Raw genomic sequence first — 12,950 nt, forward strand, 5'->3', positions numbered from 1 at the left:
GTGAGTTTACAGGGAGACAGCCTGGGAGGGCTAGTGGGTGAGGCTCTGAGTGCGCGCTCCCTGAGCGGTGGCGGGCAGTGCCCCTCGTGCGGGGCTTGAGCTGAGCCCAGCAGGCATCTGGTATAGACCGTGCACAGTTCCGGCGCACTCCACATGTATGTGCAGATGGGCTACTGTATGTGTTCAGATGAAGTCCAACCTATCTGCTGTTTGATTTTTGGTTCTGTTCCCCAAAATAAAAGGCAGTAAGAGCTTCAGATCGCATTTGGAAACGCTCTTTTAGTCTCTAGGAATTCCTGACATGTCCAAAACCATCGCCTGGACTTCTGGGGCCACTACTCTTGGTGTAACATCCACCACCCAGCAGGGCTGGTCCCAACCCGAGAGGCGTTGGGTTGCCAATCCTGTGCCTCCTTCCCCACCCTGACCCCCAAGACCAGTTGTTCTTCTGGTCCAGGACCTGGGCAGTGCGGGAGGGCTGGGCGCCGCAGGACACGGGCATCAGTGTAGGAGAATGTGCGCACAGGACAGCAGGGGTTGGGGCTATAACCATGGCGGGACAGGAGCGGCTGCCTCGGAGAGGAACGGGGTCAGCAGAAGATCTCCTCCCCCTCTGCGGGTACTTCAGATGCAGGGCCATCTGGAAAAAAGGAAACCAAGGCGGAAAAAGAATTTCAGAAAAACTGCTCTTTTCACTGGTAAATTCTGTTCTTTCCTCCCCAAACACAAGTCTTCTGGGATGCAAACAGATGCCGGGCTGGTGGGCAATGACATCCGCCAGCCAGGCCTCCAGGTGACGTAGTGCATGAGGTCGTCAGTGATGTCCTCCGTGTCTACAGCTCCTTAAACTTTACAGAAACACTAGGCTTGCTGTTTGTAAATAGGCCTGGAAATAGGGATTTCTCTTCAACCTCCCACACAGAAGGGAGAGGAATCCTAATGAGAAGGACTCAGACCTTGTGCAGTGTGATTTGATAGCACGCCCTGTGGCGGCAGGTAGGTCAGTTAATCCCGAGCTTCAGCTTCCCAGTGTGTCTGGGGGTCAGCAACACCTCTCTCACAGTCACCTGCAGGATTAAAGCAGCCCTCAGAAAATGCTCACCAAGCACCTGTTATTAGTATTACTGGACCAGGCCTAGAAAGGCAGGGAGGACTGCAGCTGCTTCACTGAGGTGAGTTTCAGCTCCTCAGCTGGACAGTAAGTGTGAGAAATGAGCCCGCACTCTCTACTTCGTGCACGTGCCACACAGAGTGGGTTCTGAAATGTTCTTTGAATCTGTGTTCTTAGTGTCAGTTCCAACAGTCCTTTGCGGGCAGAGCAAGTGGGTTTGGTGAGATGTGTATGGTTCAGCTTTTACACACCTGAATGGCAGCCACATCTTTTTAACCACTCCCATGCTGCTAAAGCCACCCACTCTTCAGGATCCAGGGACTACACGGCCAGAGGGAGACCTGGTGTGTGTAACTCACCACCGGACTGCGAACGGCTTCCTTTGTTCTTCTTCTTTTTCTCCTTCTTTTCCTTTGGCTTAGCTAACCCAAACAGGCGGGTGGACGTGGACACTGGGGTCTGGCTCTGACCCTCTGGTACTCTGTTTGTCTGGCTGGTGGAACCCAGTATGTGAAAAGGCCCCTTTTCTTTGTGTGTCCGAGAGATGCTGTTCCTTTTTGGGGACACTGAGAGTTCTGAGTCCAATGACCCCGATTTGGCTATGGAAGGTGCCGGTGGCAAGAGGGTCTCCTCAGGATTCGGAAGGAAGGATGGGATCCTCAGCAGCTTGGTGTGCTGATGTGAAACCTGCACATGGTCAAGAGAAGGGGTCTGACTTGGAGGCCGGCAGCATCCCCAGTGCCTCTACTCAGTGAACACTACCTGAGGTCACCGGCTGTGTCAGTGGGTCAGCCCCGTGTGCACCCACTGCCTTGGACTCCAGAGAAATGGTAAAAAGATTCTGATCTTCTCAGTTCCATTTCCTCCCTCCCTCAGGTAGTATCTATGAAAGTGCTAAAAATATCATCTGATGCCATTACTATTTTTATTATCAGCAACATAAAGAATTAACAGTAGCTTGGAAGAGGCAGCTTAGAACTCCCATTCCCTGAAGAAGCAGGAAGAGCTGCTTATCCAACGACTGATTTACACGGGGGTGTAGATAATTATTTCAGGGCTAAGAGATTATAAAGGTCTGTTCAGGTTAGAGGGCAGGTGGAGACATGCTTATACCAAGATCCTAGCCAAAGGTTAAACCAAAGATAAAGAGAGATAATCAGTCTAATCTGTGCTCCCGCTGGGCCTTGCAGCCTTCCCTGTGGAAGCCATCCTTGTGTCACGAAAAGCACATAGAGCCACTGGCTACTCCCCCCACAGACGTGAAAAACTCTGCAGGAAGCTAAACTGCTCCCTCTGGAAGATGTCAGTTTCCTTTTCTTTCATGATCCAAGGTCAATCGATCAAACAAATGGCAACCTGAGTATCAGCAGACAGGAGGATCTGTGTGCACCCAAGCTTCCCACCTGCCACAGGTGCCCCGTTCCAGAATAACCGTAGACCACCACTGAAATAAACTCGGGGGTCAGCGTGCTTCCCACATATGTGATGCCTTCCCATATAAGTAGTCGCTGCAGGAAAAGAAAGGTTTCATCCACAGTAGCGAGACAAATCAGGAATTAAGCAGAGCCCAGATGTCTGAGCATCCCTGAGCAGGAATATCCTCTCTCCATAAGAGGGGCTGCCTTCCATCATTTGCCGGGATGGGCTCCTCCCTGTAGCTGACGCCCACTGACCCCACCGTGTGGGTTCTTTCAGGAACTCAGGCGTTACTGCTCTCTGTGAGCCCCAGGCACTGTGCTCCGGGGGGACCTGTGTCCTCGGTGTGCTGTCCCCATCCAGCTACAAGTTCCTTTAGCTGGGGACCATTCTAAGTTCTTCTGTGGCACAGGGCAGAGGGGTTGCTCCCCAAATCCTGGACGGCTGACTGCCATCCTCAGAGATGCTGAGGCTACTCCAGCCTAAGCGACTGAGGGCTGAGGGAAGTGCCAGGCATCCATTAACTCCCCTGGCCAAACCCCAACCCATCATGCTGAGAGATGCAAAAAGGAGAAAAAGACTCACTTCCTCACCTGCCCCTGGTGGTGCATAAACAGATCTGTAGAAGCAGCCTTTATATTCTCTGTCTACTCTCCTCTGCTGCTCAGAGGGTTCTTGGTTATGCGGGTCGTGACCCGGCCCCCCAGCGCCCCGTACCTGGCCGATGTCACAGTCGGCGGGCCTCTGGCTGAGCCGGTCGGCCTCCCGCTTCAGCTGCTCCTGCTCGCGCTCGAGCTGCCTCTGGGCAGCGCGCAGGCGCTCCAGGTCGCTCTGGTAGGCGACCTTCCTCTGCTGCAGCTCGTCGAGCTCGTGCTCCAGGTCCTGGCGGCCGCGCCGGAGTTCGTCCTCGCGCTGCGCCAGCCGCGCCTCGCGCTCCTGCAGCGCCCTCTCGCGGGCCTCCCATTCGCGCTCGCGCCGCCGCTTCTCCTCCAGGTGCTGCGCCTGCTGCCGCTGCAGGTTGGCCAGGTCCTGGCGCTGCTTCTCCAGGCTGCGCTGCTTCTCCTGCTCGATGAGGGAGCTGGGCCGCGACGCCGTCCGCGTGAGCGCCCGCTCGGTCAGCAGCAGCTTCTGGTCCTCGATGTAGCTGTCCTGCTGCAGCACCACCCCCTGCGGGGGAGACGCACGAGGGGGGACGATGCGCCTCCGCCTGGAGGACGAGGACGCCACCCCAGACTACGGCCCTCCCCTGGTTTCTAAGCTGCTCTGGGAAAATGCTCCAGCATAACCCTGGGCGGCAACCAAGTCACAAGGTCAGTGGTGTGGGGGACTCGGATTTGGCGGATAGCGGCTTTGTATGGGGTGGGGAGTGTGTGTTTGGGAAGTGGGAGGAGGGATGAACTGGACTGGTTAGAAATTGAGGATATTCCCAGAAAGCTATGTGGGGAGGGTCACCCTACTCAAATACCACACAGAGACATGGAATATGGAAACTTACAATCCTACCAAAGGCCTTCCAGACTGAAACCATGTCCTCTGTGCATGTCAGCACCCCATGTGCTCTGGGGCATGGCTGTCAAGGGTACCTGCAGTCCACCATGTGCTCGTCAAGTCCAGTCTTAGCGGGTCGATGATACTCTAACCACTGCATTCTGGAACCTTTCTCATCATGAGAGCCAGTCTTCTCTAGTCTGAGGGCCCCATTTACCCATAAGAAAACTATAGACCTCAAAGATCCAGGCCAACAATACCCTGGTCACTGATTCTCTCGAAACAAGGAAGTGAAGGGATAAAGGAGAAGGGCACATACCTGCAAAGTGCTGAGGAGCTCATGGAGATGGACGACGCTCTGGATGACCGGCTGCAAAAGGAATCAAAGGACCATCACCTCAGACTCGGAGGCTCAGACCCCAGCACACTGCGTGTCATCCGACAAGAACCCACCCTACCACACAGCAAGGGGCTTGCATTTGAACCAAGTACTTTCAGACTGAAAGCACCACAGAGGATAAGCCGGTACAAGTAGCCAAGAAAAACAAGATCAAACGAAGTAACTGTGTATGTAGGAGGAAAGTCAGCACACAGTGAAAGGTATTACGAAGCTCCAATTATTTAAAATGACTGGCACAAAAATGGCAAACACACCAATGTAACAAAACAGAAAGCCCAGAAGCAAACCGCAGCATTAGTATATGATACAAAGAGCATTTCTAGTCAATGGAGAAGGAAAGAATATTCAGTGAATTGTTCCGAAAAAACTGGCTAAATCATTGGAAAAAACTAAGCTGGGATCCACAGAAAAAACATTCAAATGGATTGAAATGTTAAATGTAGAAAAGAACTGTAAAAGAGCTGTAAGAAAATGTGAGAATGTTTTCTGATCTTGAAATAGGGAAGGCTTTTCAGAGACAGAAACAATGGATGAAACCACACACACACACACAATTTCAACTTTTGCTGTGTAAAAATGTATAATAAAAAGGCAAAGGAAACAGTGAACAGAACAAGGCAAAAGAAACCTTTAATTTAAAAAAGGCTCTCGTAGATCAACAAAATAACGAATATTCTAGTAGAAAAACAGGCACAGAACATAAACCAGCAATTTACAAAAGAAGAAATACAAATGGCCAATTATATAACATATTAAAAATGATTCAACCTTATTTGAAATCAGAAGAATGCAAAAATAAAGAAATAACCACTTGAACTTATCAACAAAATGTCAATTAAAAAATAATTCCCAGTGTTGGTGAACGTATGATGAGAATGGATACTCTTGTACTGACAGGGATGAACGCTGTACAACCTTTCTAGAGAGCGGATGACATGATGAGGAAATAATCAGAGCCCTGCAAAAAAAAGTATGAGGATGCTCTTGGCTGCATCATTTAAAAAGCAAAAAAGCAGAGAAAGAACCACTGGAAAGATTAAATAAATTATGGCACATAACATAATAATATGCAGCTGTTAATTAGCATGTTTCTTTTTGGGTTTTTTTTTTTTTGTTTTTTTTTGCGGTACGCGGGCCTCTCACTGTTGTGGCCTCTCCTTTTAAGGAGCACAGGCTCCGGATGCGCAGGCTCAGCGGCATGTAGGATCTTCCCAGACCGGGGCACGAACCCGTGTCCCCTGTGTCGGCAGGCGGACTCTAAACCACCGCGCCACCAGGGAAGCCCGATTAGCGTGTTTTGTACAAATATGCCTTGGGGAAATGCTTCTGGTGGGTTAAGAGAAAAAAAGCAGGATACGAAGCTCCAGGGAGTAGTGAAACAAATTGTGTAAAATTATGTTTATGCAACTCATACTCACACATAAAATACATGTCCTGTATAAGAAAAGGCTGGAAAAATGCACACCAAACATTTAATAGTGCTATGGTACTAGTGGTACTATGTTTACTTAATTTTTTCCTTTTTTACATTATTGGATGTTTTCCAGATCTTCTACCACAAACATGTATTCCTTTTATAATATTTAAAACACAAAAACTTTATTATCAGGCTTAGCTCTTCTGAGAATACGATTTACCCCTCATTTAAGTTTATTCTTAATTAACAGAGAGAGGGAGAAGTCACAGCAGACCAGCTGACTGACTGAGCATCTGTAGTGTATAATCCATGCTGGAATGCCTGAAAACCACTGGTCTTGTACTGTCTCTTCTCACTAAATATGAGGGGAAAGTTGCCAGGTGAAAAAATCAACTAAGGGCTACTTTTTAAGCAGCATCAGAGCACAGCAGCCTGTGTGGGAGCAGGTTTACTTCATTCAAGGATGGACACGCTGAAGGGGGTTACGTCAGCGTGTAGACTAACATGCCAACAAACAGAAGACAAAAAACACCCTTCTGTGTTTGAGGGAAAAAAGGAAAGATTTCCTTAATCTGAAATTTCAAAAGAAAACTCCTCAGGGATTTAAGGTATTCTATTAAAAGCAGGAAGAAACACAGAGAACACCCTGAGAGGTACACCCTAGCACCCCACTGTCCTGTGTCCAATTCCAGCCTGCTGACACAGTCACACGCTTGGAGTCAACTAGGTTTGGAGACAGTAGGAACCTTGAGGAGGATTTCCTAAGAGGTACCCAAGGAGATGGAGAAACAGTGAAAGGCGTGCGTTATCCTGCAGGGTCAGCGGAGCTCAGCCGAAGGCAGGTGAAAGATTTGCGTGGGGACCTGATCTCTAGCTAGGAGACAACAAGGCTACTTCTAGAGTGAAACACACAGAGCGAAAAGCAGTGCTCGAAGAAGAAAACTCAAGCTGAGTTGCAGGATAAGAAATTATTATGCAAAATTTTACCCACAAGTTAATTTGCCACGTTCCAGACTGTGCCTTTGGTGCCAGGCTTGTGTTACAGCAAAGGTGGCTACAAATTCTACTCAGTGTGCGCAGAAAGAAATCACCATGGGAGCTTCATGGCCCACGTTTAGAGAAAGCAAGGGGCTTCTCAAGGACAGAGAAGCAGAGGCAGTACTCTGGCAAAAGGGCAAGACGAGGCCCTGGGGCCAGGGAAAGGAAACGCAACTGCACAGATCAGCCAGGAGCCAAGCTTGTTCATCATGGCAAAACAGAAATGAGTATTCCTAACCTAGCAATTATAACAAAATCATATTCTTTTAAATAGCTCATAATATTCTTACCTCACTGTTTCTTTTAAGCATAAATGCCAGGTTAGCATTTCCACCCTATAAAACAAACAAAAAAAGTGCATTTAAAAACAACGAAGACTCTGAGGCAAGAATGATATTCAGCGTGTGTCTGAGTTATGCTGTGACTTCCTGTTTTCGTTCTTTTCTACAGCTTCTCACTGCAGGGCAGTGAAGATTTGAGGCTGAACTGTTACTGAAGCCTTGCAAAGAGTTCAGGGGGGTGTGTGCATTTAAACAAGCCTCTTAATGAAACTGGTCCAGCCACGGCCGCGGCAGAGCTGTGCACGTAGACGTGGTGTCTGGAGACAGGCCCAACGGCCAAGAACGTGGGGCTCTGAATTGTACTGTTTGCTTAAAAACGTGCTTTCCTCTTCAGATAAAACAGGAAATAAAAACGGCAAATTGGGCATCCAAAACAAAATCAAAGTAGGCTAGTTTCAAAGACTATGAATTTAGAGGAAGTGCAGGGAGGACTTAGGGAGTGTACTTTAGAAAGAAATACCTTTTTCAGACCACTATCCGATTCTGTTCTCCTAAGATCTTGGCCATCATCTCCTTCTTCCTTCTCACCTCCTAAACAAACAAACAAGGTGGGTTTTTTTTTTGCAGTTGTAAAACAGATTAGCCAATGAAATACTATATACATAGCTTAGGGACAGAATATTTCTGAATCCTATTAATGCCAATGGCAGCTAAGTGACTGATTATTAATAATTTTACGGATGCAGAAGAACTAGAAGCAGAAAGGAAAAACAAGTGTTATTACCCCCCTTTGGCTATAGCTTAGCTGAGATCTCAGGAAAACCTCTTTTATTACTGAAAATGAACATGACATTCATAGAGGTTCCTGAGTGTTTCAGCAGCTAGATACTTATTAGGATCTCACTAAAACATTTACTGACTGACTGGGACAGAGGAGATGGAGCTACCAGAGTACAGATCATTTTTAGTTGTGATAGTTAAGGACTGCCCATAAGAACACATGAGTTCAAAACCACTGACCTTTTGAAGCATTCATCTGATGGCTGTCAAATCCTCCAAAGGTCTCTGCTCTCCGGGGCAAGGAAACGGGGCCTACCATGCCTTCTTGTTCAACAGGGCTGCTGACAGCCTGCCCAAGTGTGCCTCCCAGGCTTCCACTCACCAAGCCCTGAAGGATCTCCACTGGAAGAAAGGAAACATGCAAAACTGACATCGCCTCTTTTAATGGGAAAAAGAAAATCTCATGGTAATACGCTATATGTAAAGGGAAGAGGAACAGAAAATGCCAAAGTGACTACGTGACTTCCTTTGCTGAGAGAAAGCTCTCAGCTCAGGATATATGCGTTAAATGGATTCTACTGGAAATGCAGAGGTTAACTCTTCAGCCTTATTCACATGAGACCTAGGAGATTTAAAAGGGTACAGGGAAGGCAGAGTAATTTACTGGAAGGAGCATGGCTCCCGGAGTCAGATCCAAAGCAGCCAAAAGGAATTCCCTAGGAAGTAAGGTGAGGCAATTTGAGAACTGCAGTTCAAACTGGCAGGCTTTTTGCCCCTCCCATAGGGAGGTCAAGGGGCTACAGCAGTCTAAGCATCTGAATTCTCAAATCCAACCAGCTAGGGTTCTCTTCTAGAGCAGCAGTGTCCCACAGGAAGGAGAAAGTGCTGAAAGTGGAATAAAAATTGAGCAGGAGAGAAGCCACAGAGATAAAGGAAAAAGAAGGTCCAGATAGAATAAGGGAGGAAACAGAGGCAGGGAATCTCCTAAGACAAGCCATTGTTATTTTCTAAAAACACTACATGAAAACAATAGAAGAGTCCGATGAAGTGAAAGAAGCTATCTTAGCCTAAAAATGTAGGAAATGTATTTCACGTAAAAATGAGCAACAGAAAAACATCAAAGTCAAATCCCACACAAAGTTAAGGAAAGGCAGAGAGAGAGAAAAAACAAGGGGCATAACTTCCCTACATATAATAAAAGCACATCAGAAGGACATGTCCATAAAATAAGTGAGCTAATAAAATAAAGAAAATGACACAAGACATGAAAGAACCTAAGTCAGAATCAGAAAACACAGAAAGGAGGTGGCAAAACTCAAGTGGAAATGAAAGGAAAAGGTATCCCTTTAAGAAATGGAAACTGAACTAGAATATGAGAACAAATAAGCCCAAAAGAAAATGACTTAAGATAATAGATGGTGAAAGGACATTTAAACATTAAAAAGATGAAGCTATAAAAAGTACTATGGGAAGCAAGAAGTATTGAAGACAGGCAATGATGATCCAACATATGGACAGTGGGAGTTCTTGAAGAAGAAAATCAAAGCAAGGGTGTAGGAAAAATACTAAAAACTATAAGAATACATCTCTGAAATCTGAAAAATCTGAAACTATATGTCAAAATAGAACACTGTGAACCCGAGAACATCAGTCCAGGATAACCAGCACCAAGGCATATTCTAGTAAAACTACTCGGATTTAGGGGAAAAAAATCCTTTGGGCGTCTAGGCAAAGAGCACGCGACTTACATGGGGAAAATCAAATTACGGTTAGACGCTGCCAGCAACACTTTACGTCAGAAAAAAATAAATAACATATTTGAGAATTAAGACACTCAGAGGAAGAGAACGTGAACCAAGGATTTTATACCCAGCAGAACAGATTTTCAAGTATAAAGGGCACAAATTATTACCGATATGCAAGGACTCGGTATATTATCCTCATGAACCTTTCCTGAGACATCTACTAAAGAATAAGCTTTAGACATCCAAAATGACTGGAGGGACACTGATAAAAACGGGTGGTGGTTCTTGCAGAATGAAGACTACAGTTCGGGTCTAAGAAGGGGAGAGTGCCATATACAGTGGTTGTAAGCTGACAGTATAGACAGAGTACAGCTGGTAAATAAAAAAGGGGGGAGGGAATGGGGAGAGCATAAAAGAGTCATATTTAGCGATAGCAGTGTTAGTATTGTTATTCTGATGTGTATGTTAGGGTAAATATAGGATATTTTATTTCTACGATGTATCCTTGAGAATGAGGATTCACAATGTGGAAGAAAAGAGATACAGATGTAATATAGAGGAGATTAAGCCCTGCAGTCCACAATTTGAATTAAATATGTATCAGTGTGAATTCATTACCCCATCCCCTCACGCACACACACAAGTATATCTCCCCCAAAGCGGACCACTGAAAAGGCCCTACCTAGTAACAATGAAAACCCCAGCAGCAATAACCACCCCTAGCGCCTAGACAGTGGTCTTGAAACATCATTTCCCACTAAAAGAAACCAGAGCTTCTCAGAAAGATGGCTAATTCCAGGTATGGGCAGAAAACAAGATGAGCCTGGAGCATCTTAACATACCAAACAGCAAAGCAGCTCTCAAAGACTGCTGGGGTCACGCCAAAAGGACTCAGAGGCCCCACAAAGAGGTGCTCCTTGGCAAAGAGAGGACCTTTTTAACTTTTAATAAGGATAAGAACTGCAACGACTTGAAGCGCATCAGACATATTTAATTCATGAGTCTATAATAATATATTAAAAGTACTGGTCACTTTCAGAGAATGACCATAAATCAATTCACTACTTTGAAAACTAGTAAATAATGGGGGAAAATTAATCAAGCATTTATCCTTTTATCTTGTTTTCTCTATATGTTACAAAATAAAGAAGACAACTAGACATTTTGTGCCCCCAGATGAAAGAGCACAACACTCCGGTAACACAGCTTGCCAAAGGGATTATGTCTGAGCAACTGAGCCTCCGAGTCCAGCAGAGAATCTAAAGGAAACGGAGGGCAGAAGAACAGAACCCCTGTGTGAATAAAACCCAAAAAGAGAAACCCACAGGTCAAAGCTCAAGGATAAATTGTGTGGAAAAGAAAGGGATGGTGGGGTGGGTGGAGGACTGTAAATAAAGAATCCTAAAAGGCATATCAAAAACCATGAATACAACGGAGCCACAGGGTCTGTGAACAGGCACTTGGCCATAAAACCATAAAGAAACCTAAGCGATTACTGTAAAAGTCACAATATACTTTCAGGAGGGAGGGAGAGAGCTCTGATGGGGACAGGACATGTGGAAGGGCTTTAAGGGGTCTGGCCACATTTTATTTCTTGACCTGGGTAGTAGTTACAAGGATGCCCACCTGATAAGAATTTACTAAAGCGAAATATGTACTGGGTTGTTTTCTGTATTTGTGATTTATTTTACAATAAAAAAGTACAAACTGGTAGAGAATATTAGTGTGGAAACCACTGTGGGAGGAGACAAGGAGGGGGGCAATGCTGAATGTAAATTACCCTCATTTATGGCACTTTTCATTAAAGGCCCTCCTTTGAGAGCCTCTCCTGTGTTGGATCGGAAGAGGATTCTAGAGCTTTGAGTTGGGGAGCCATCCTCTGGCAAGGGAGTGCTGCACTCAGTCATGTCCCGGAAAATCATCTCCTTCTCTTCCAGTAAGAGTAGGATCTGCTGGTCCTTTTGCTGAAGTTGTTCTGCAGGTGCACAGAGAAGAGATCTGGTGACTTGACTGTTCACTATGATGAGATGACTAAGACATGAGCACCACCTTGTGGTAACGCATGGAACCACAAGGAACACAGCTTCCCCCACTTTCTTTTTCATCATGAAGGCAGTATCAAGCTTTTGATCTGTAATGTCTACCTGGAAAACTATCCTGGGTCTTTCTATGCAAATGCCAGAATTTCTGACATAACTAACTTGCACTCTGTTCCATTCTCCTGCCTCCTGTTTATTTCTCAACCCACACACTCTTCTCTGGCTTCTGCCGATCACTCTGCATCTGCTCTTTCCAAGGTTACCCTTCACTACTGAATCCAGTGAAGTCTTTAATTTCATCTTTTCCAGCATGGATACTTCCCCCATCTAAAACTGTTTCCCGGACTTCCCTGGTGGCGCAGTGGTTAAGAATCCGCCTGCCAATGCAGGGAACACGGGTTCGAGCCCTGGTCCGGGAAGATCCCACATGCCGTGGGGCAACTAAGCCCGTGTGCCACAACTGCTGAGCCTGCACTCTACAGCCTGTGAGCCACAACTACTGAAGCCTGCGTGCGCCTACAGCCTGTACTCCGCAACAAAAGAAGCCACCGCAATGAGAAGCCCCCACTAGCCGCAACTAGAGAAAGCCTGCGTACAGCAACGAAGACCCAAGGCAGCCCAAAAGGACTGAATGAATGAATGAATAAAGTAAAATAAAATAAAACTGTTTCCCTCCCCATCTGCTTTTGAGGACACTGCTGGTTCTCTTCCTACCACTCTTACTCCAGCACTTTACAGACCAGACCTGCCACCTGCCATGAATGAGTATCTGGGCTACCCCACCCCCCAGCCCTGGGCTCCATCCTAGACTCCTTTCTATACTTTACATGCTTTCCTCTCGGGGACCTCAGTCACTCCCATGGCTTCAATTACCTCTTATGTGCTGATAACTCACAAAAGGCACCCCAAATCCTACCCACTTTTTGAGCACCAGACTGCTGAGTCCCACTGTCAGGCGGCTCTCTCCACCTACACGCCTTGTTCTCCGCAGGTCAGAAAACTGTTCTCCCTTCTTGCCACCCCGTCTCCTCCCTGTAGCCTGTGGCCTCTTCCTCAGGCAACAACACTGTCATCCCCCAGTTACCCAGCTGGAAACCTGGGAGCGGTTTTGTCTCCTCACTCTGTCCCACCACCCACAGTGGTTCCTTATTTCTTACTCACGTCCATCCCCCCTCCAGCCCATTTCTCACCAAACTTATCCCAAGAGTCCCCCAACTGGCCTTTCCACTCCCAGT

General features: G+C 46.6%; 1 protein-coding gene across 9 annotated transcripts in view; it reads right to left on the minus strand.

The window, feature by feature from the left end:
* Positions 1–451: 451 nt before the first annotated feature.
* Positions 452–12,950, minus strand: part of AKAP13 (A-kinase anchoring protein 13) — a 337,951-nt gene continuing 325,452 nt past the window's right edge. For 8 of the 9 annotated variants that reach the window (XM_060005469.1, XM_060005473.1, XM_060005472.1 and 5 more), the window contains 8 exons: positions 11,457–11,651; positions 8,172–8,333; positions 7,672–7,742; positions 7,161–7,205; positions 4,335–4,385; positions 3,245–3,694; positions 1,471–1,798; positions 452–640 (listed from right to left, as the gene is read on the minus strand). In XM_060005469.1, the coding sequence (XP_059861452.1) occupies positions 591–640; positions 1,471–1,798; positions 3,245–3,694; positions 4,335–4,385; positions 7,161–7,205; positions 7,672–7,742; positions 8,172–8,333; positions 11,457–11,651 (1,352 nt within the window). In that variant the 3' untranslated portion in view covers positions 452–590. Of the gene's footprint in view, positions 641–1,470; positions 2,620–3,244; positions 3,695–4,334; positions 4,386–7,160; positions 7,206–7,671; positions 7,743–8,171; positions 8,334–11,456; positions 11,652–12,950 lie in introns of those variants that run through there. The other variant, XM_060005474.1, reaches the window with a different exon arrangement.

The sequence above is a fragment of the Delphinus delphis genome, chromosome 2 (genome assembly GCF_949987515.2).
Source record: "Delphinus delphis chromosome 2, mDelDel1.2, whole genome shotgun sequence".
Lineage (NCBI taxonomy): Eukaryota > Metazoa > Chordata > Mammalia > Artiodactyla > Delphinidae > Delphinus > Delphinus delphis.